The following is a 25261-nucleotide window of genomic DNA, read 5'->3' as shown; positions in this document are numbered from 1 at the left end:
GACAACCTTGCTTCCCTCAGCGAAACTGTTGTTCGGATTCAGAGTATATATTATCACTGATCTGTATCATGAAATCTGCTATTTTGTGGCAGCAGTACAGTCGAAACAAAAAAAAATGCTATGTTAAAAGCAGATGAATAGTGAGGTAGTGTTCATGGGTTTACGGACCGTTCAGAAATCTGATAGCAGAAGTGAAGAAGTAGTTTCTGAAATGTTGAATGTGAAGAGGACATGCCCACGGTGAGGACATGCCCAGGTGAAGACATGCCCAGGTGAGGACATGCCCAGGTGAGGACATGCCCAGGTGAGGACATGCCCAGGTGAGGACATGCCCAGGTGAGGACATGCCCACGGTGAGGACATGCCCAGGTGAGGACATGCCCAGGTGAGGACATGCCCAGGTGAGGACATGCCCAGGTGAGGACATGCCCAGGTGAGGACATGCCCTGGTGAGGACATGCCCACGTGAGGACATGCCCACGGTGAGGACATGCCCACGGTGAGGACATGCCCACGGTGAGGACATGCCCACGGTGAGGACATGCCCTGGTGAAGACATGCCCATGGTGAAGACATGCCCTGGTGAAGACATGCCCTGGTGAAGACATGCCCTGGTGAGGACATGCCCTGGTGAGGACATGCCCTGGTGAGGACATGCCCTGGTGAAGACATGCCCACGGTGAGGACATGCCCACGGTGAGGACATGCCCACGGTGAGGACATGCCCACGGTGAAGACATGCCCACGGTGAGGACATGCCCACGGTGAGGACATGTCCTGGTGAGGACATGCCCACGGTGAGGACATGCCCACGGTGAGGACATGCCCACGGTGAGGACATGCCCACGGTGAGGACATGTCCACGGTGAGGACATGCCCAGGTGAAGACATGCCCAGGTGAAGACATGCCCAGGTGAAGACATGCCCAGGTGAAGACATGCCCTGGTGAAGACATGCCCTGGTGAGGACATGCCCAGGTGAGGACATGCCCACGGTGAGGACATGCCCACGGTGAGGACATGCCCACGGTGAGGACATGCCCAGGTGAGGACATGCCCAGGTGAGGACATGCCCAGGTGAGGACATGCCCACGGTGAGGACATGCCCACGGTGAGGACATGCCCACGGTGAGGACATGCTCCTGGTGAGGACATGCCCTGGTGAGGACATGCCCTGGTGAGGACATGCCCATGGTGAGGACATGCCCTGGTGAGGACATGCCCTGGTGAGGACATGCCCAGGTGAGGACATGCCCAGGTGAAGACATGCCCAGGTGAAGACATGCCCAGGTGAAGACATGCCCAGGTGAAGACATGCCCAGGTGAAGACATGCCCAGGTGAAGACATGCCCAGGTGAGGACATGCCCTGGTGAGGACATGCCCAGGTGAGGACATGCCCTGGTGAGGACATGTCCACGGTGAGGACATGCCCAGGTGAGGACATGCCCAGGTGAGGACATGCCCAGGTGAGGACATGTCCACGGTGAGGACATGCCCACGGTGAGGACATGCCCACGGTGAGGACATGCCCACGGTGAGGACATGCCCTGGTGAGGACATGCCCTGGTGAGGACATGCCCTGGTGAGGACATGCCCACGGTGAAGACATGCCCACGGTGAAGACATGCCCACGGTGAGGACATGCCCACGGTGAGGACATGCCCACGGTGAGGACATGCCCTGGTGAGGACATGCCCACGGTGAGGACATGCCCACGGTGAGGACATGCCCACGGTGAGGACATACTCCTGGTGAGGACATGCCCTGATGAGGACATGCCCACGGTGAGGACATGCCCACGGTGAGGACATGCCCTGGTGAGGACATGCCCACGGTGAGGACATGTCCTGGTGAGGATCCTTGCAGGCTGCCCAGCACAGTCAAAATTCAATTTTTGTTTGGCAGGCAATGTTGCATTTCGATGTGTGTGTGTTCATGTTCAAGTTTAATTATCATTCCATATAACCATATAATAATTACAGCATGGAAACAGGCCATCTCGGTCCTTCTAGTCCGCGCCGAATGCTTACTCTCACCTAGTCCCACTGACCTGCACTCAGCCCATAACCCTCCATTCCTTTCCTGTCCATATACCTCTCCAATTTTTTTTTAATGACAAAATCGAACCTGCCTCTACCACTTCTACTGAAAGCTCATTCCACACAGCTACCACTCTCTGAGTAAAGAAATTCCCCCTCATGTTACCCCTAAACTTTTGCCCCTTAACCTGGTGAAGACATGCCCTGGTGAAGACATGCCCACGGTGAGGACATGCCCACGGTGAGGACATGCCCACGGTGAGGACATGCCCACGGTGAGGACATGCCCACGGTGAGGACATGCCCAGGTGAAGACATGCCCAGGTGAAGACATGCCCAGGTGAGGACATGCCCAGGTGAGGACATGCCCTGGTGAAGACATGCCCTGGTGAGGACATGCCCACGGTGAGGACATGCCCACGGTGAGGACATGCCCTGGTGAAGACATGCCCTGGTGAGGACATGCCCTGGTGAAGACATGCCCTGGTGAAGACATGCCCATGGTGAAGACATGCCCATGGTGAGGACATGCCCTGGTGAGGACATGTCCTGGTGAGGACATGCCCATGGTGAGGACATGCCCATGGTGAGGACATGCCCAGGTGAAGACATGCCCAGGTGAAGACATGCCCAGGTGAAGACATGCCCTGGTGAGGACATGCCCACGGTGAAGACATGCCCATGGTGAGGACATGTCCATGGTGATGACATGTCCTGGTGAGGATCCTTGCAGGCTGCCCAGCACAGTCAAAATTCAATTTTTGTTTGGCAGGCAATGTTGCATTTCGATGTGTGTGTGTTCATGTTCAAGTTTAATTATCATTCCATATAACCATATAATAATTACAGCATGGAAACAGGCCATCTCGGTCCTTCTAGTCCGCGCCGAATGCTTACTCTCACCTAGTCCCACTGACCTGCACTCAGCCCATAACCCTCCATTCCTTTCCTGTCCATATACCTCTCCAATTTTTTTTTAATGACAAAATCGAACCTGCCTCTACCACTTCTACTGAAAGCTCATTCCACACAGCTACCACTCTCTGAGTAAAGAAATTCCCCCTCATGTTACCCCTAAACTTTTGCCCCCTAACTCTCAACTCATGTCCTCTTGTTTGAATCTTCGCTACTCTCAATGGAAAAAGCCTATTTATGTCAACTCTATCTATCCCCCTCATAATTTTAAATACCTTTATCAAGTCCCCCCTCAACCTTCTACGCTGCAAAGAATAAAGACCTAACTTGTTCAATCTTTCTCTGTAACTTAGGTGCTGAAACCCAGGTAACATTCTAGTAAATCTCCTCTGTACTTACTTACTCTATTTTGTTGACATCTTTCCTATAAATTGGTGACCAGAACTGTACACAATACTCCAAATTTGGCCTCACCAATGCCTTGTACAATTTTAACATTACATCCCAACTCCTATACTCAATGCTCTGATTTATAAAGGCCAGCATACCAAAAGCTTTCTTCACCACCCTACCCACATGAGATTCCACCTTCAGGGAACTATGCTCCATTATTCCTAGATCACTCTGTTCTACTGCATTCCTCAATGCGTTACCATTTACCACGTATGTCCTGTTTTGATTAGTCCTACCAAAATGTAGCACCTCACACTTATCAGCATTAAACTCCATCTGCCATCTTTCAGCCCACTCTTCTAACTGGCCTAAATCTCTCTGCAAGCTTTGAAAACCTACTTCATTATCCACAACGCCACCTATCTTAGTATATCAACCATACATTTGTACAGCTGAACAAAACAGCATTCCTCCAGCACAAGGCACACACTGCACATTCAAGATAGCAAGCAGACATACAGTCAAGAAAAAAACTCTGACAAATAAAGCTCATCTTTAAAAGACCTTTGTCTTTAATGATAGATGCTGATTACTTGAGGCACCACCTTTTGAAGATTCCTAGATGTTGGGGAGGTTTGTGCCTGTGATGGAGCTCAGAGCGTAGATTTCAAATCAGTGGAAGACCTCATGCCACATTTTCTTGTATTCTCCCATTCTGTGACTGATTGGCGTCATTGACCCCCCCCCCCCCCATTCTTGTCTGTATTCCCTCAGCTTTTGACATGGTGCATGACCCCTCCACGGCACTGGAATGTCTCATCTCGTTGGGCTTTGACCGTGTCCTCACCAGCGGATGTGACAGCACTGCCCTTGAGGGGTTGCCAACTCTCAAGCACCTGGTAGAACAGGTGAGTCCAAGGTTTGTTATCTGCATTCGCTGAAATGAAGACTTTTATATTAGAGCCATCAGCACAGAGAAATACCTGTAGAAAGTGGCCTCTCTCCCATAGAACAGAGGTACAGGCAGAAAACTATTGCGTCACTGATCTCTGGGTCTAAATGTCGATGTAATGAAGTGTTCACCTCATAATGAGATGGATGTGGAAGCTTTAAAGAGGGTGCAGAAGAGATTTACTAGGATGCTGCTTGGATAAGAGAGTATGTCTTATGTGGATAGATTGAGTGAGTAAGGGTTTACTGTTTGGATTGAAGGAGGATGAGAGGTGATTTGATAGAGGTGTAGACCAGATAGAGTGGATAGCCAGAGATCTTTTCCCAGGGCACAAATGGCTAACGTGAGTTGGCATAATTTTAAGGTGACTGGTGGAAAGTATGGTGGGGGTGTCAGAGTTAAGTTTTTTTACACGGAGAGTGCTCGGTATGTAGAACACCAAGTCAGAGGTGGTGGTAGAGGCAAATAGATTAGGGACATTTAAGAAACTCTTAGATAGCCACGTGGGTGATCAAAAAATGGAGGAGCGAAGTGTTAGATTGATCTTAGGCTACGTCCATACTAGACCGAATAATTTTGAAAATGCTGGTTTCATGTAAAAATGATAGGTGTCCACACTATGCGTTTTAAAAAATATCTCTGTCTGCATTAAAACGGATATTTCGGTGAATCTCCTCCTACTGCACATGCGCAGGACACATCTACCAAAACCAAGCTACATGTTTGGTGTCAAATCTCGCTGTGAATGACTTGTTGCGCGATTTGTGCGTTTGTCCAGTTACAGACTAGAAAAACTTAAACGATGGGCAGCTGTTGGCTCTCATGCAGGAGGACTTAAAAGTAAAAAAAAACAAATACTGGTGTGTATGGAGGCAACTGACAGGGAGTTCACGGACAGTATGACCCGGCTGACGACAAACATTGAAAAACTGACGAACTCTGTTGCATTAATAAAGCCCCTTGTTAAATGTATAAAACATGTCTGCATCAGTATTATCTTGTAATTCCATACAATGTTACATTAGGCTGTTACACATCTATTGTGTCAGAGAAGTACTTGCATAAATAGGTAAACCACCTTCATACCAGCAAAGACAGAAAATAGGGCAAAGTGAGTATACTTACTTATTCAGTAAGTTATGGGTCCAAGTATTTGGTGAGTACATTTCTAACTCTTCTGGCTTCAGTCTCGTTGCCATCTGAAATTGTTAGGTTGCGTTCAAGAAAACAATGAAATGGCGCGCTGCCCTCACCATCTGTTCCGGCACATCGTGACAGCATTTTTAGATTTCTCCGGTTACCCCGTCTACACTGCTCCGGCCAAGCGGTGTTTTCAATATTACACACCCTGGAGAGCATTTCTGAAATTCTCCGTTTTCGGGGGACGCAAATGCAGTTTTAGTGTGGATGGAGGGTAAAAACAAAGAGAAAAAGCTTCGGTTACGATTTATCCGGTGTAGTGTGGACGTAGCCTTAGAATAGGTTAAAAAGTTGGCATGATATTGTGGTCTGAAGGGCCTGTACTGTGCTATAGTTTCATGTAGTCAACAGAAAATGTTGGAATCACTCAGCAGGTCAGGCAGCATCTGTGGAAAGAGAAACACAGTTAATGTTTTAGGTCAAAAATGTGTTGTCAAATACAGTTAGTTTTAAGTTGGTCGGAAGGTGTGGGAGAGATGGACGGGGCAAAAGAGAACCCTCTTAGCAGGGTGAGGCCAGGAAAGACTTTGGGGAGATCATTACTGTTGATGGGTCATTGATGGTAGGCAACACAAGATGAACAAAAACTATGAAAAACAGGTCAGGCAGCACCTATGAGAAGAGAAATAGAGTCAAGGATACAGCGTCAAATCTGGGGAAGAGAGAAAACATCAATTTCTTCCACAGGTGATGTCCCTCCCCCCCCCCACCTCTTCCATTCTCTACTCTGGCCTCTTACCTCTTCTCCTCACCTGCCTATCACATTCCCCTGATGTCCCTCCTTCTTCCCTTTCTCCTATGGTCCATTCTCCTCTCCTGTCCAGATTCCTTCTTCTGTAGCCCTCGACTTTTCCCACCCTCTTGGGTTCAACTATCACCTTCTAGCTAATCCTCCTTCCCCTCACCCATCTTCCCCCTTCCTTTTCAGTCCTGAAGAAGGGGCCCGGCCAAAAACGTCGACTATATATTCATCTCCGTAGACGCTGCCTGACCTGCTGAGTTCCTCCAGCATCTTGTGTGTGTTGCTTTGGATTTCCAGCGTCTTCAGAATCTCTTGTATTTGAGAGAGAAAACTAGTTTTAACTAGGACAGGGGGTGGGGGAAAGTCAGACAGGACAAAGAGAATCTCACTGAGAGGGTGGGGGTTTTGGAGATATGGTGGAGGTCATACTCCTGATGGGCAGTGGTTGCATTTGGACAGAAGATGAACAAAAGCTATGAAATGAGAGGGGTTTGGAGAATGAGAATACAGGTAAGGGAATGTAACCACTGCAGAATGTAGGGCGACTCTGATAGTCCTAATGGTGACTTTCAGCAGACATAGTGAGTTCTGGGAATTACAGAAAAAATAAGTTACCTGAAGGTGAATTGTCAAAGGTAAATATGGTCTGTCTAACTTGGGCAGTTCATTGAGGTAAATAAATGTTCAGGCAATGTAAATTGGAAAGGTATTTGATAAATTACCGTGTTGGTGCTTATTATGGGAACGTAGGAGAAAGAGGGGCAACCTTACACGTGTTTAAAGTTACATAAGGCATAGATTAGGTGGACAATAGCTGTCTTTTCCCCATGGAAACTAGGGGCGTAGATTTAGGGTGAGAGAGGAAAGGTTTAGAAGGGAACTAAGAGGCATTTTGTTCACACAGAGGATGGTGTGTGTATGGAATGAGCGCCAGAGGAAGTGTTTTTTTGCAGATACAATAACGTTACTAAAGGAGCACTTGGATAGGTACATGGAAGGGTGGGATTTGGGCCAAATGTGGAAAATTAGGACTGGCTGTGTGGGCACCATAGACAACATGGACTAGATGGGCTGAAGGGCCTGTAGGGCTCTGTCACTCCACAGCAGTTACTCAGCAGGCCAAGATGTTAAGGGGACTCTATTAACTATATTTACAAATAGCTGAGAGTAAGTGTTTTCAGACAAGGTCATGGGATGGAGAATCAAGAGAAAGAATTGAAAACAAGGGTGAGAATAAAGGTTGAGTCATTGGGGAGCTGTTGGAGTTTGGATATGGGCTGCAGTTCTCCATCACTTTAAAAGGATGGGAGACTTTGTTTAGTGATCCAGCCTTGTCCTCAAGGCTGGTGTTGTTTTCTGCCTCAGCCTCAAATCCTTAAGGCCATAAGACATAGGAGAATTAGGCTATTCGACCCTTTGAGCACTCCACCATTCGATCCTGGCCAAGTTTTCTCTCAACACCATTCTCCTGTCTTCTTCCCATGACCTTTGGCATCCTTACTAATCAAGACCTATCAACCTCAACTTTAAATATACTATATGATTTGGCCTCCACAGCCATCTGTGTCAATGAATTCCACAAATTTACCACCCTCTGGTCCTAGACTCTCCCTACAATGGAAGCATCCTCTGCAGGTCCACTCCTATCTCGGCCTTTCAATATTCAATGGTTTCACTGAGATACCGCCACCCCTTCCATTCTTCTAAACTCCAGTGAGTACAGGCCCAGAGCCATCAAACAGTCCTCATGCATTAACCTTTTTATTCTTGTGATCATTCTTGTAGACCTCTTCTGGACCCTCCTCAATGCCAGTACATCCCTTGTTAGATATCAGTCCCTTTGGCCCTGGAAATTGACTCCAGAGCTGCATGCCTCTCTGCATTAACATATTTCTGCTTCTGTTCTTCCTAGTGTAATCAACATCCGTACGGTCCAAACTTCGGCCCCGTTGTAGTTCCCTCATTCTAGTCACTAATTTCATTTATGTTTCCATTTTATATTATTCAGGCAAAACAAAGGATAATTGTTGTAGCAGGTAACCACCTTTTCCATTTCAAATTATTTTAATGACTTTTGTTGTAAGGAAGGTAGCAGGGTCTGGTGGGGTGTTAATCGGATTGTAATGAAAAATTATTTTCGTGAAAATGGATTGTTTTTATCAGTGGCTTTTCAAAAGTTTATTGTCATATGCACAAAGACGTGCACAGTTGCAATGAGAAATTTACTTACAGTAGCATCACAGGTGCATATAAACAGGATTCACAAGAAAAAAATCTTAAATTATACATTTTTTGGCAAGAAAATACAATTAGAACAAAAAAAGGTCAGTTTTAGTGTAAAGTATCAGTGTTCACAGTGTTTATTATTATTACGTTTTTGCTAGGTTGATTCAAGAACTGAATGGTTGAAGGGAAGTAGCTGTTCCTGAACCTGGTGGTGTGGGACTTCAGGCTTCTATACCCTCTGGTAGCTACAGAAAAGTGACATGGTCCAGATGGTAGGGATCTTTAATGATAGATGTTGTCTTTTGGAGGCTGTGCCTCCTGTAGATGGTAGTGAGGGACGTGCCCGTGATGTTTTGGGATGAGTCCATTTCCCTCTGCAGCTTCATGCGTTCCATTGCATTTGAATTACTGCACCAGACCAGGATGAACCAGTCATGATAGTTTCAGTCTCTTCCTATAACTCAGGTCCTCTAGTTCTGGCAACGGCCTCGTAAATCTTCTCTGTATTTGTTCTAGTTTAACCATGTGACCATTGTGGTTAAACAATGGGTTAATAACCGAGTTCACTCATAGAACATAAGCCAGTTTTATTTTTAATTTGCTAATAGCCAAATCATCCAGTTTAATTGCAGTAAGTTTGTTTGTAAGAAGTTTCATTAGTAATTCAATCAAATTCAGATAGACTGGTGACACTGTGCACAGTGTATTGTATAGAGAACTGTGCTGTACCACACACAGTGTTGGGCAATCCATTACAGGAAATACATGGTTAAACTGGGTCAAATGCAGGGATAATTTATGAGGATGTCACCAGGACTAGAAGGCCTGAGTTGCAGAGAGAGGTTGGCCAGACTTGGACTTTATTCCTTGAAATGTGGGAGAATAAGAGGCAACCTTACTGGAATGTTTAATATTACAAAAGACATGGATGAGGTGGATGGTAACAGCCTTTTTCCCAGGGTAGGGGAGTCCAAAACTTTCGGGTATAGGTTTAGGGAGAGAAAGGAAAGATTTAAAAGGGACCTGAGGGGCAACGTTTTCACCCAGAGGGTGATTGATGAATTCATGGAATAAGCTGCCAGAGGGAGTGGTTGAGGCGGGTATAAGTTTCTTAATACTAATTTAAGAAGCACTCGGGTAGATACATGGAGGGACAGGGCTTAAAGGGACATATTTAGAATGGAGAAAATGGAGACTAGCTGGGGAGGCACTGTGGTCAACATGGATGGGTTGGGCTGAAGGGCCTGTGTCATGCTATATCAGTCCTTTAACCTATAACACATCTGTAACAGCTCCTGCATATTGTCAACCTACTCAAAAAAGGATTTTCTACTTTATATCGATTTTCTCGAGTAAACTAGGTGAATTTTTGATGAATATCTTTGTTGTTTGACCAGAACTAATAGTTGCAAACTGAACACGAGATTCTGCAGAGGCTAGAAATCTTGAGCGACGTACACAAAATGCTGGAGGAACTTGGGCAGCACCAGTGGAAGGGTGCTGAAACAGTTGATGTTTCAGGCTGAGACCCTCCGTCAGGACTGGAAAGGAAGGGGCTGGAAGCCAGAATAAGAAGGGGAGGGAGGGGGAGGGGTACAAGTTGGCAGATGATAGGTGAGACCAGATGAAGGGGGAAGGTGGGTGGGTTGGTAAGGGGTGGGGTGAAGTGAGAGCTGGGAGGTGATGAGGGGAAGAGGTGAAGAGCTGAAGAAGGAGGAACCTGACTGGAGAAGACAGTGGGCCGGGGGAGAAAGGGAAAAAGGGGCACCAGAGGGAGGCGATGGGCAGGTGACTCATCCCTGTCCAGTCTGCACCAATAAATGGCTTCCATTTTTGGCTAATAATTGAGACCTAATTCCAAGAAGCAGTTTTAGCTTGGTCTTGTAAACAGGGCAGTGTCCAGTTTTTCAGATGTTATGAAGAATATTGATGTGTGTGAGATTAAAAAACGATAATAAATATATTAAATAATAGTTGCAAAAAGAGAGCAGATATGGTGAGGTAGTATTTATGGATTGGTTCAATGTCCATTCAGAAATTTGGTGGCGGGGGGGGGGGGGGAAGAAGAAAAAAAAACCAAAATGCTAGAGGAGCTCAACACGTCAGGCAACATCTGCGGGGTTAAGACATTTAGGTTAAGAGTTTTAATCTGAGCTGGATAAAGATATGAGGGAACGGGTGGGGTGGTGGTGGTGGTGGGCAAGAACTGGGGGGCACAATAGCTGCATCCAGGTGAGGAGGGATGATAGGAGGAGGAGGGGAGAGTGGGAGCAGTGACTGCTCGGAGGCAAAAAAGGGCTCCTACTTTCTTGTGTTCCTGTGCCATACCCATCTCTTTAAAAGATTGCTTTTTTTTTCTCTGGTGGAAGAGCCAGTAGGTGTCAGTGTTTCACTGCACTCTCACTGTCAAGGGTCACGCATCAATTTTATTAGCCGTATAAATTTACATGTTGATTTGTTGTGGAGTGTTAGTCAGGACACCACATTCAACAAAAGACAACAGCATTCAACGATTATAAAGAATTATATAAAAATAAAGTTAAATGTTAAAGTAGAGATATGGAATAAAATGTGTATAAATACATCAATACCAACATGTATTTACACTGTAAACAGCATTGTAAAAGTGGTTTAAAGTGTTTACAGTGCATTGACAGGGTTAGTAATAGATGGGGAGGGAGCTAACTAGAATGGTTGTTCAGATTAACTGGCTAGAGGAAGGAACTTTTAAGATGCTCTAATAGCCCTATAGTACTTTCCAGAAGGGAGCTTTTGGAAAAGCAGTAAAGTTCAAGTTTACTGTCAATCATCCGTGTACATGTCTACAGCTAAATGAAACAAGATCCCTCTGGGACCAAGGTGCAAAACACAGTACTGTATTTGTCAGTGTGGAGTGGAGAGCGAACTTATAAATCTGACGGGAGCAGAAGATGTCGGGAATGGCAAGGGTGGAGTGCTGCGGAGGGATGTGGGACTTGTTGCAGAGAAGGGGTGCCGGGGCCTGGTAGTGGTGGAGTTGCAGATACACCCAGCCCTGAGACATCAGGTAAAGTAATTTGATTCCAAACAATTGGTTTATTGATCATTATAGAATGTTTCTCTTGTGCATCCTGCTCTCTCTCCTCTACCCAGCCATGATTCCCTCTCCCTGCCCCTTTCCCACTCTCAGTCCACATTAGAGACCCATAGCAGAATCAGGTTATGAACTATGTTTTTTGTGGCAGTACAGTACATTCCATTATGAGGTTACTACAGCACTATAAAATCATAAGACAAAGGAGCAGAACTAGGCCACTTGATCCATCAAATCTGCTCCGCCATTTCATCATGGCTGCTCCATTTTCCCTCTCAGCCCCAATCTCCTGCCTTCTCCACATATTCCTTCATGTCCTGTCTAATCAGAAATTTATCAGCCTCTGCCTTAAATATACTCAATAACTTGGCCTCCACAGCTGCCTGTGGCAACGAATTCCACAGATTAATCACACTCTGGATAAAGAAATTACTTCTCATGTCCGGTCTAAAAGGATGCATCTCTATTCTGACTTGGACTTCCCCACCAGAGGAAACATCTTCTCCACATCCTTTCAATATTTGATAGGTTTTAATGAGGTCACCCCTCATTCTTCGGAATTCCAGAGCCATTAAACACTCCTCATATGACAAGCCTTTCAATCTTGGAATCATTTTTGTGAACCCTCTCTAACATTAACACATCCACTGTGCAAAAGTCTTAGGCACCCTAGCTATCTATATGATAGATAGATAGATAGATAGATAGATAGATACTTTATTCATCCCCATGGGGAAATTCAACTTTTTTTCCAATGTCCCATACACTTGTTATAGCAAAACTAATTACATACAATACTTAACTCAGTAAAAAATATGATATGCATCTAAATCACTATCTCAAAAAGCATTAATAATAGCTTTTAAAAAGTTCTTAAGTCCTGGCGGTAGAATTGTAAAGCCTAATGGCATTGGGGAGTATTGACCTCTTCATCCTGTCTGAGGAGCATTGCATCGATAGTAACCTGTCGCTGAAACTGCTTCTCTGTCTCTGGATGGTGCTATGTAGAGGATGTTCAGAGTTATCCATAATTGACCGTAGCCTACTCAGCGCCCTTCGCTCAGCTACCGATGTTAAACCCTCCAGTACTTTGCCCACGACAGAGCCCGCCTTCCTTACCAGCTTATTAAGACGTGAGGCGTCCCTCTTCTTAATGCTTCCTCCCCAACACGCCACCACAAAGAAGAGGGCGCTCTCCACAACTGACCTATAGAACATCTTCAGCATCTCACTACAGACATTGAATGACGCCAACCTTCTTAGGAAGTACAGTCGACTCTGTGCCTTCCTGCACAAGGCATCTGTGTTGGCAGTCCAGTCTAGCTTCTCGTCTAACTGTACTCCCAGGTACTTGTAGGTCTTAACCTGCTCCACACATTCTCCATTAATGATCACTGGCTCCATATGAGGCCTAGATCTCCTAAAGTCCACCACCATCTCCTTGGTCTTGGTGATATTGAGACGCAGGTAGTTTGAGTTGCACCATATCACAAAGTCCTGTATCAGTTTCCTATACTCCTCCTCCTGTCCATTCCTGACACACCCCACTATGGCCGTGTCATCAGCGAACTTCTGCACATGGCAGGACTCCGAGTTATATTGGAAGTCTGATGTGTACAGGGTGAACAGGACCGGAGAGAGTACGGTTCCCTGCGGCGCCCCTGTGCTGCTGACCACCGTGTCAGACCTACAGTCTCCCAACCGCACATACTGAGGTCTATCTGTCAAGTAGTCCACTATCCAATCCACCATGTGAGAGTCTACTCCCATCTCCGTTAGTTTGTGCCTTAAGATCTTGGGCTGGATGGTGTTAAAGGCACTAGAGAAGTCAAGGAATGTAATCCTCACAGCACAACTGTGGCTAAGACTTTTTTTTCACAGTATTGTATATCATATACATACAGGAGATTCGGCAGATGCTGGAAATCCAGAGCAACGCACACAAAATGTTGGAGGAACTCGGTGTGTCAGGCAGCATCGATGGAAATGTAGTGATGTTTCAGGCCGAGACCCTTTTTCTGGACTGGAAGGGAAGGGGGAAGATGCCAATAAGAGGTGGGGAGGAGGGTAGGGAGGTTGAGCTAGAAGGTGATAGATAAAGCCAGATGGGTAGGAAGAGCTGGAGGAGAAGGAATCTGATACAAGGTCCCAGGAAGCATACATGGCTGAGGTAACGGGTCTGGGTGAGCACATGGTCGAAGAGCTGGGGGGCAGCAGAGATCACAGAGGTGGAGCAGTGAGAGAGGATCTCACTAAAATTCCATCGAAGAGAAGGTTTAAACTTCTTCAGGGTAGGCATCCCTTGAAGAGACTTTACAAAGGAGCAGCAAACTGTAAAGACAAGAGATTCTGTAGATGCTGGAAATCTAGAGCAACACACACAAAATGCTGGAGGAACTCAGTAGGTCAGGCAGCATCTGTGGAAAATGATATATATGATATGAAAATGATATATCTGTGGAAAATATATAGCATATAAAATATTATTGATATAGTAATATTAACAGATAAAGAAAAAGTATTCTGAAAATTTGCAAGTTGACATCAAGTGCATTTACACATACAGTTAAATATGCAGTGCTGTAATGGTACTAGGTGACAGCAGGATGTTCAGAAGTCTCAGCCTGGGGAAGAGGCTGTATCCAGCCTAACTGTCCTTGTTCTAATATTATGGTACCTCCTGGCTGATAGACAAAGAGATAGTGGGAGTGATGGGAGAGGTCCTTGGCAATGCTGAGGGCTTTGCGAATTCAGCACTTCTGAGGAGGGGTGCGGACAGAGACCTCAATCATTCTCTCAGCAGTCCTCACAATCCGTCTCAGGGGCTTGCAACTCCCTTACCAGACGGTAATACAGCTAGTGAGAACACTAGGTGGTGCTCTGATAGAATGGGGGCAGGGAGCCTCACTCGCCTCAATCTGACATTGGCCTAGATTTAAAACGAAGCGAAGAAACAGAATTTGAGGCTGAAGCTGATTCCAAATTGCAGTGTTCCTAATAAGGAAGGACCAGGTAGTTTGACACTGTTTTCCGTGGAGTGTAGGAGGCTAAAGGATGACCTTACAGAGGTATTTAAAATATTGAGGGGCAAAGATAAGATCAAAGTCTTTCTCCCTAGGGGAGGGGAGTCTAAAAACAGAAGGTCATAGGTTTAAGGTGAGAGGGGAAAGGGGTCTCTGTGGCATAATTTTCACACAGAGGGTGGTGTGTTTATGGAACAGGCTGCTAGAGATTGGTATCATGTAGCATGTACAATTGTAGGAGAGCATGGAACAAGCTGCCAGTGGGAGTGGTGGCAGGCTCGTTTGCAATATTTAAGAGAAGTTTGGATAGGGGCAAGATGGGAGGGGTGTGGAGTGCTATGGTCCAGGTACAGGTTGTTGGGACTGTGCAGAAATATAGTTTGGCACAGAGTAGATGGGTTGAAGGGCCTGTTTCTGTGCTGTGGTGCTGTATGACTAATTAAAAGTAATTTAGATGGGTACGTGGATAGGAAAGATTTAGGGAGATATGGGACAAAGGTGATCAAGACAGGCTGGGACGGTGGTCGGCATGGACAAGATGGGCGGAAGGACCAGTTTCCATGCTGCATAACTCTGTGACTCCCCATTCATTTTGCACAATAGGTGAACGTTGCTGCCTGAGTGACACGGCAGGTAGTGCTGCTGTCTCAGTCCCAGCAGTGCAGATATGATCCTGACCTTGGGGTGCTCTCTCGGTGGTGTGCTCCTTCTGCGTAACAAAAAGTACGTTGTCTATCTTTCTGCCTAGGTGGCGGAATAACAGAGAGAAACCTGCAGCGGATTCTGGAAGGCTCTGGTATCTGCGAATTTCACTGTTCTGCTCGATCTTCCCGAGACTCTTTAATGAAGTTTCGGTAAGGCAAATTAAATGATTAATTCTGATACTGGATGTATAAAGTTTGAGGGAAGATTATCACTTAATACTATTTTAGGAACAGCATCCATTTGTAATTCGGTTTTGCTTCACAGTAGTGAATTTCTTGCCATAAGTATAATAAAAAGTTAGTTTTTTTTCTCTGCAGTAACCTTTGATAACAAGCTGCCAGAGGCAGATACAACTTAGCATAAATAAATAAATAATCTGTCAGGGGCCACAGAACGGTTAGCCTTACAGTGCTGGCGACCTGGGTTCAATTCCTACCCTGTCTGCTCTCCCGATGACCATGTGGGTTTCTCTGGGTGCTCCGGTTTCCTCCCACAGTCCAAAGTTAGTAGGTAAATTGGTCATTCTGAATTATCCTGTGATTAGGCTAACATTAAATAGGTGTTTTGTTGGGTAATGTGGCTCATTGAGCCAGAAGGGGCTGTTTTGCGCTCTATCTCTAAATAATAATAAATAATTCAAGCTGAGTCACAATAAATAATGGTCCTTGTTACGTGTGCACAGAGCAAGAATGATTACGGTAAATGTTTTCACTGAGTCGTGTTAGTAATGGTACATGTTGAACAAATTATAGTTAGGGGGTTTCAAACTGAGCTCGCCCAGATGAAAGCATGTGCTCTCGAAAACCTGTGTTCAAAAGAGAGTGGAGGAGGCCAAATTGATTTACCGCACGATCAATCGGCCAAGTGTACATTTCAAAGTTCAAAGACAATTTATTATCAAAGTACATGTCACTATGTACTACCCAGAGATTCATTTTCTTGTGTGCATCTACAAAGAAACACAATAAAGTCAATGAAAAACTGCACACAGAGATGGACAAATAACCAATGATTGTGCAAATACAAAAAGTGAAAAAACAATAATAATAATAATAATAATAATAATAATAATAATAAAAAATAAACAAACAATAAATATTGAGAACATGAGTTTTAGAGTCCTTGAAAGTGAGACCATAGGTTTATGAACCAGTTTAGTGCTGGGTTGAGTGAAATTGAATGAAGTTATCCCTCCTGGTTCAAGAGCCTGATGGTTGTGATACACTTGACACATTGTCACAATTCATCTGATACGGTTCAGTCCTTAATAAATTGACTCCTAATAGTGGTGGCTTAACCCCTCCTCAGTACTACATTAAAGGTCAATCCCAGATTAAACTACATAGAACATAGAAACATAGAAGACCTACAGCACAATACAGGCCTTTCGGCTCACAAAGCTGTGCCAAACATGTCCTTACCTGAGAAATTACTTAGAGTTACCCATTGCCCTCTTTTTCTGAGCTCCATGTACCTGTCCAGGAGTCTCTGAAAAGACCCTATCGTATCCACCTCCACCACAGTCACCGGCAGCCCATTCCACGCACTCATCACTCTGTGCGTAAAAACTTACCCCTGACATATCCTCTGTACCTACTTCCAAGCAGCTTAAAACTGTACCCTCTCGTGCTAACCATTTCAGCCCTGGGAAAAAGCCTCTGACTTTCCACACAATCAATGCCTCTCATCATCTTATACACTAAATACAGCAGATGCTGGAAAATCTGAGGTAAAAATAGAGAATGCTGGAAATATTTAGCAGGTTAATCAACATTTGTGGGGAGAGAGAAACACAGGTACAGAGTGTACGAGCGGATTTTCTTTTAAACATATCAGTTTTGTCCATAGGTCATAAAATGCACAAAAGATCAAAGGGGCATAATCCGGGAGGACATAATTTTAAGGTGATCGGAGGAAAGAATAGGAGGTATATCAGAGTTAGATTTTTTTATAGTGAGTATAGAACACACATCCTGGGGTAGTGAAAGAGGCAAATGTATTAGGGACTTGTAAGAGACTCTTAGATAGGCACATAGATGAAAGAAAAATGGAGGGCTATGAGGGAGGAAAGGGTTAGATTGACCTTGGAGTAGGTTAAAAGAGTGGGAGCAGAATGCTGGGCTTTGGCTCAGCGGGCTTCGGAGCACGAGGACTTCGGTGAGAGGAAATCAGTGAGCCTGAGTACGTGCTTGCTGAGGTAAAAAGGTAAGGTCAGTAGGTTCTTTTTTCATTTATTCTGACTAATCTGGGATCAGGTAATGTGGGAGACAGTTAGAGCAGTGGTGTGCTCCGTATGCAGTATGTGGGAGGTCAGGGTCAACACAGTTGTCCCTGATGACTACACCTGCAATAGGTGCATCCAGCTGCAGCTCCTGTCAGACCGAGTTAGGGAATTGGAACAGGAGCTGGATGAACTACGGATCATTCGGGAGGCAGAGGCAGAGATAGATAAGAGTTATCGGGAGGTAGTCACACCGAAAAGACAGGAGGTAGGCAAATGGGTGACAGTCAAGAGAGGCAGGGGGAGCAGACAGAGAGAGCAGAGCACCCCTGTGGCCGTTCCCATCAACAATAAGTATACCGTTTTGAATACTGTTGGTAGGAATGACCTACCAAGAACAAGTTGCAGTGGTCCTGTCTCTGGCACTGAGGTTGGACCCTTGACTAGGAAGGGGAGGAGGGAAGAGAAGAGAGCGGTAGTGATAGGGGATTCTATAGTCAGGGGGGCGGATAGGAGATTTTGTGGGGAAGATCGGGAGTCTCAGATGGTATGTTGCTTCCCTGGTGCCGGGGTCCGAGACATCTCAGATCAGGTGCAGGTTATTCTCGAGAGGGAGGGCAAGAACCCAGATGTTGTGGTCCATGTAGGGGCCAATGACATGGGTAGGATGAGTGAGGGGGTCCTGCGTAGGGAGTTCAGGAGTTAGGTGCGAAGCTGAAGAGCAGGACCTCCAGGGTAACAATCTCAGGATTGCTACCTGTGCCACGTACGAGTGAGGCAAGGAACAGAAAGATTATACAGATTAATACGTGGCTGAGAGGATAGTGCAGGAGGGAGGGCTTCAGGTTTTTAGATAATTGGGCTTTGTTCCATGGAAGGTGGGATCTGTTCCGAAGGGACGGTTTACACCTGAACTGGAGCGGTACTAACATTCTTGCAGGGAAGTTTGCTAGTGCTTCTTGGGGGGGGGTTAAACTAAATTTGCAGGGGGCAAGGATCCAGAATGAGAGAGAGAGGATAGCGAGATGAAGAATAAAGGACAGGTGGGGACTACACGGTTCCGGAATATTAAGTGTGTAGTAGAGAAAGGAGAGGCGGAACAAGTGATAAGGAGGACACATGTACAGAGGAATGGTCTGACGGAACATGGAGTTAAATGTGCAGAAAGAATAGGTAAATTTAGGAAGGACAACAAAATTCTAGGGGCGTATAGCCCGATGGGAGTTCTGGGAGCTGTGTTAAGCACAATAGGCAGAGATTCAAACAGAGAGAGGAGAAATGGGCTAAAAATTCTATATCTGAATGCACGAAGTGTCAGAAATAAGGCGGATGAGCTTGAAGCTCGGGTGCGAATGGGTAACTATGATGTTGTTGGGATAACGGAGACATGGCCGCAGGGGGATCAGACCTGGGAAATGAATGTACGAGGGTATACGTGCTATCGTAGGGACAGGAATGTGGGCAGAGGGGGTGGGGTGGCCCTGTTGGTGAGGAATGAGATTCAGTCCTTTGCAAGGGGGGACATAGGGTCAGGAAAAGTGGAGTCTGTGTGGATAGAATTGAAGAACAGTAAGGGCAAAAGGACCCTAATGGGTGTTGTCTATAGGCCACCAAACAGTAGCATGGATATTGGGTGCAAGTTGAATAGGGAGTTAACATTGGCATGTGGCAAAGGAAATGTCGCAGTAGTTATGGGGGATTTCAACAAGCAGGTGAACTGGGAGAATCAGGTTGGTGCTGGACCCCAGGATAGGGAGTTTGTAGAGTGCCTACGGGATGCATTCTTGGAACAGCTTGTACGAGAGCCGACCAGGGACAAGACTATTCTGGATTTAGTGTTATGTAATGAACAGGATTTGATAAGCGATCTTGAAGTAAAGGAGCCATTAGGAGGTAGTGATCATAATATAATAAGTTTTTATCTGCAATTTGAGAAGGATAAGGGCAGCTCGGAGGTGTCAGTGTTGCAGTTGAACAAAGGAGACTATGGAGCCATGAGGGAGGAGCTGGCCAAAGTTAACTGGACGGATATCCTAGCAGAAAAGTCAGTGGAACAGCAATGGCAGGTATTCTTGGGAATAATGCACAAGGTGCAAAATCAGTTCATCCCCCGGAGAAGGAAGGATTCAAAGGGGGGAAAGGGACCACAGCGGTTGACAAAGGAAGTCAGAGATTGCATAGCATTAAAAAAAAGGAAGTATGACAGAGCTAAGGTGAGTGGGAGGACAGATGATTGGGAAATTTTTAAGGAACAACAGAACTTAACTAAAAAGGCAAAAATGAGGTACGAACACAAGCTAGCCAGGAATATAAAGGAGGATAGCAAAAGCTTTTTTAGGTATGTGAAGAGAAAGAAGATAGTTAAGAACAATGTTGGGCCCTTGAAGAATGAATTGGGTGAAATTGTTATGGGAAACAGAGAAATGGCAGAAGAATTTAATAAGTACTTTAGATCTGTCTTCACTAAGGAAGACACAAGCAATCTCCCAGATGTATGGATGGGCCAAGGACATAGGGTAACAGAGGAAATGAAACAGATTGACATTAGGAAGGAAACGGTGATGAGTAGACTGATGGGACTGAAGGCGGACAAATCCCCAGGTCCAGATGGTCTGCATCCTAGGGTACTAATGGAGGTGGCCCTGGAAATTGCGGATGCATTGGTAATCATTTTCCAATGTTCCTTAGATTCAGGATCAGTTCCTGAGGATTGGAGAATGGCTAATGTTATCCCACTTTTTAAGAAAGGAGGGAGGGAGAAAACAGAACTATCGACCTGTCAGCCTAACATCAGTAGTGGGGAAGATGCTAGAGTCCATTATTAAAGATGAAATAGTGGCATATCTAGATAGCAGTGATAGGATTGGGCCGAGCCAGCATGGATTTACCAAGGGTAAATCATGCTTGACTAATCTATTGGAGTTTTTCGAGGATGTAACCAGGAAGTTAGACAAGGGAGATCCAGTGGATGTAGTGTAACTTGATTTTCAGAAGGCATTTGATAAGGTCCCACATAGGAGATTGGTGGGTAAAATCAAAGCTCATGGCATTGGGGGGAAGACATTGACATGGATAGAAAACTGGTTTGCAAATAGAAAGCAAAGGGTAGAGGTGAATGGGTGTTTCTTGGAATGGCAGGTGGTGACTAGTGGGGTGCCACAGGGCTTGGTATTGGGACCACAGCTGTTTACGATTTACGTCAACGATTTAGATGAAGGCATTGAGAATAACATCAGCAAGTTTGCTGATGATACTAAGCTAGGTGGCAATGTGACATGTGATGAGGATGTTAGGAGAATTCAGGGTGACTTGGATAGGCTGGGTGAGTGGGCAGATACTTGGCAGATGACGTTTAATGTAAATAAGTGTGAGGTTATCCACTTTGGGAGTAAGAACAGGAAGGCAGATTATTATCTGAACGGTGTAAAGTTAGGTAAGGGAGAAATACAAAGAGATCTAGGAGTCCTTGTTCATCAGTCACAGAAGATGAATGAGCAAGTGCAGCAGGCAGTGAAGAAGGCTAAAGGAATGTTGGCCTTTATTACAAAGGGAATTGAGTACAAGAGCAAGGAAATCCTCTTGCATTTGTACAAGGCCCTGGTGAGACCACACCTGGAGTATTGTGTACAGTTTTGGTCTCCAGGGTTAAGGAAGGACATCTTGGCTGTAGAGGAAGTGCAGTGTAGATTCACGAGGTTAATTCCTGAGATGTCAAGACTGTCTTACGCAGAGAGGTTAGAGAGACTGGGCTTGTACACGCTGGAATTAAGGAGATTGAGAGGGGATCTGATTGCAACATATAAGATTATTAAGGGATTGGACAAGATGGAGGCAGGAAATATGTTCTAGATGCTGGGAGAGCCCAGTACCAGAGGGCATGGTTTGAGAATAAGGGGTATGTCATTTAGGACAGAGTTAAGGAAAAACTTCTTCTCCCAGAGAGTTGTGGGGGTCTGAAATGCACTGCCTCGGAAGGCAGTGGAGGCCAATTCTCTGGATGCTTTCAAGAAGGAGCTAGATAGGTACCTTATGGATGGGAGAATCAAGGGATATGGGGACAAGGCAGGAACCGGGTATTGATAGTAGATGATCAGCCATGATCTCAAAATGGTGGTGCAGGCTCGAAGGGCTGAATGGTCTACTTCTGCACCTATTGTCTATTGTCTAAAAGGTTAGCACAACATCATGGGCTGAAAGGCTTGTACTGTGTCGACCTTTTAACCTACTCTAAGATCAGTCTTAGAGTAGGCTTTTCCCTGCTGCCTTTCTTGAAAAGGGCAACTGTGCTTTTCATTCTCCAGTCATCTGGTTCCTCACATGAGGCCTGTTCCATGTTACTTACTCTGGTAACCATACCTCCACAGTATTGTAACAAATAGTATCAAATGTGCTTTGGAATTATAAGAAAGAGCAGGTACTAAAAAAGAAACTGGTTTTGCCATTCATAGGAACAAACATATGTACTTACATATGACATTTAAATTCAGAAACATTTTGTGAGTTTGTTTAAATGTAGGAATATCCATAAATGGGCATTTTTTAACCAAGAGACTCCCTGCGAATGATGTAGGTTAATGGCTTTCAGCTGGTGAAAGTCATTCAGCCTGAATTATTCATTTCTTCCCCCTTCATAGATGCTGTCTGACCGAAGTATTTCTGGCATTACCACTTTAATATTAAACCACTTGAAATCGAGGTCATTATGTAAAGAGTTTGTCACTGAGATATGGACATCTGAACTTAAGCCTTTGTACCTCCTCTGCAATTGAATCCTTGACTTCCTAACCAGAAGACCACAAACTGTGCGGATTAGAAATAACATTTCCACCTCGTTGACTATTAACTCTGGCACTCCACAGGGATGTGTGCTTAGCCCACTGTGCTACTCCCTCTACACCCATGACTGTGTGACTAGGCATAGTTCAAAGAGCATCAATAAATTTGCTGACGATTCAGCCATAATTGGCAGAATTTCAGATGGTGACATAAGAGCATACATGAATGAGATATACCAATTAAGTGGTGTCACGGTAACAGCCTTGTACTCAACATCAGCATGACTAAGGAGCTGATTGTGGACTTCGCGAAGGGTAATACGTTGGAACACAAACAATCCTCATAGAGGGATCAGAAGTTGCGAGAGTAAGCAATTTAAAGTTCCTGGGTGTCAATATCGCTGAGGATCTAACCTGGATGCAACATATTGATGCAGCTATAAAGAAGGCAAGAGAGTGACTATATTTCATTAGGATTTGGTTTGTCAAGTGAAACACTCAAAAACTTATACAAATGTACCGTGGAGAGAACTCTGATTGGCTGTATCACTGTCTGGTATGGGGGGGGGGGGGCACTGCACAAGATCGAAATAAGTTGCAGAAACCTGTAAAATTAATCAGCTCTATCATGGGTACTAGCCTCTGTAGTGTCCAAGAAATCTTCAAGGAGCAGTGCCTTAGGAAGACGGTGTCCATCATTAAGAATCCCCACCGGCAAGAACATGCCCTCTTCACACTGTTGCCATCGGGAAGGAGGTACAGAAACCTGAAGGCACACACTCTGTGATTCAGGAACAGCTTCTTCCCCTCTGCCATCTGATTCCTGAATGGACATTGAACCCATGAACACTACCTCACTACATTTTTTATTTCTGTTATTTTGCACTACTTAATTTAACTTAACTATTTAATAGACATTTATATACTTACTGTAACTATATTTATTTATCATGTATTGCATCGTACTGTTACCATAAAGTTAACAAATGTCATGACATATGCTGATGATGTTAAATTTGATTCTGAATGAATCTAAAGCCCTAAAGGTCTCTTGTTTTTCTCTATAGTTGGACAAGCAGCAGCTATGAGAAGAGAGACTGGACAACAAAATGACCTAGCCATCAACCATAGTCACCACTTACTCTTGCTCATAATGCACCAGGATACGTTGATCTCAGATCAGCCCCTACAGCCAACTGGGAACCTACCAATAGACAACCCCTTGGGAGAACATACTCAACTCGAGTGATTGCAGTGCTATAGAACATAGAATAGTACAGCACATTACAGGCCCTTCAGCCCACAATGTTGTGCTGACCCTCAAACCCTGCCACCCATATAACCCCCCACCTTAAATTCCTCCATATACCTGTCTAGTAGTCTCTTAAACTTCACTAGTGTATCTGCCTCCACCACTGAGTCAGGCAGTGCATTCCACGCACCAAACACTCTCTGAGTGAAAAACCTTCCTCTAATATCCCCCTTGAACTTCCCTCCCCTTACCTTAAAGCCATGTCCTCTTGTACTGAGCAGTGGTGCCCTGGGGAAGAGGCACTGGCTGTCCACTCTGTCTATTCCTCTTAATATCTTGTACACCTCTATCATGTCTCCTCTCATCCTCTTTCTCTCCAGAGAGTAAAGCCCTAGCTCCCTTAATCTCTGATCATAATCCATACTCTCTAAACCAGGCAGCATCCTGGTAAATCTCCTCTGTACCCTTTCCAATGCTTCCACATCCTTCCTATAGTGAGGTGACCAGAACTGGACACAGTACTCCAAGTGTGGCCTAACTAGAGTTTTATAGAGCTGCATCATTACATCGCGACTCTTAAACTCCCTCGACTTATGAAAGCTAACACCCCATAAGCTTTCTTAACTACCCTATCTACCTGTGAGGCAACTTTCAGGGATCTGTGGACATGTACCCCCAGATCCCTCTGCTCCTCCACACTCCCAAGTATCTTGCCATTTACTTTGTACTCTGCCTTGGAGTTTGTCCTTCCAAAGTGTACCATCTCATACTTCTCCGGGTTGAACTCCATCTGCCACTTCTCAGCCCACTTCTGCATCCTATAGTTAAACACAATGCACTGTGGTCTACCTGTATATCGCTATTGTACTAGTCAGTGAACGATATTCTGTCCCCATTTTGATACCACCTTGCATCTCATCTCCAAAGAAATCCTGCAAGGTGGTCTTACCTGCCAAATATAAACAGGGGACATCTTAACTAACCAGCAGATGCAGTGGAGGATATGATCAGATGGTAGTGATGGTCAATTAGAGCTGCAGTGGGATGATAACTGTTTGTTTCTTCTTCTCTCATTAGAAACAACTCGGTCTCAATGGGAGCCTCCCTCTCCCCGCCAGAGTACAGCGTGAAAGTGGCAGACATCTGTAAAATTCGAATGCTGAATGCCATTGCCAAGGACATTGTATAAATACGAGGAGCATCAAGCCTGGGTAAAGAAGGAACGAAGAGGAGCTACAAGGAAGAATTTACATGTTTTAATGTGGGTCTTGTCATTTGAAAAATGGTGCCTTAGTTACTGCCTGAGAAAGGAGCAGCTGGGATAATTGGACTGAAAAGGAGTTTTAATGGATGGGGAGAGCCTGTTTGCATCTCTTTTGAAGATCATGAACCATCAGGTCTAGTTTAAATGTTCTGCAGCTCATGCCTAACCATATGAAGATGGAACTCTTCCCACTCAAAGTGCATGGAGTACAATCTCCAGTTAACAATTATTACAATTAAAAACTTGTCTGGTTGGACCTCTTTTTCTGTTATAATATCCCCTTCTCTTCCACTTCCCTCCCTTTCTTCAATGTGTGATTCTTTGTTGGGATATAGGTCCACGGTACCTAACTCAGTTGTGTGTGACACCATTCAGGTTGGCCACTCTCAGTTCTACCTGGCCACAGATGTCTGCATCCCTCTCTAAATCTGCAATGGGAAGCATTGACGAGTTCCTTTCAACCCAGCTATGATACTCCTGA

The 25261-nt window shown here is 45.1% G+C and overlaps 1 protein-coding gene across 4 annotated transcripts in view; it reads left to right on the top strand.

Annotated features, from left to right (window-relative positions):
• The window catches only part of cutc (cutC copper transporter homolog (E. coli)), a 49422-nt gene extending 24381 nt beyond the window's left edge, over positions 1–25041 (top strand). For 2 of the 4 annotated variants that reach the window (XM_073026966.1, XM_073026967.1), the window contains 4 exons: positions 4122–4255; positions 8250–8277; positions 15312–15417; positions 24594–25041. In XM_073026966.1, coding sequence (XP_072883067.1) covers positions 4122–4255; positions 8250–8277; positions 15312–15417; positions 24594–24705 — 380 coding nt within the window. In that variant the 3' untranslated portion in view covers positions 24706–25041. The other 2 variants (XM_073026969.1, XM_073026968.1) reach the window with 2 other exon arrangements.
• Positions 25042–25261: the final 220 nt, after the last annotated feature.

The sequence above is a fragment of the Hemitrygon akajei genome, chromosome 23, assembly GCF_048418815.1.
Source record: "Hemitrygon akajei chromosome 23, sHemAka1.3, whole genome shotgun sequence".
In the NCBI taxonomy this organism is placed as follows: Eukaryota; Metazoa; Chordata; class Chondrichthyes; order Myliobatiformes; family Dasyatidae; genus Hemitrygon; species Hemitrygon akajei.
Note: the sequence above shows the minus strand (reverse complement) of the source record. Positions and strands in the feature narration are given on the sequence as shown.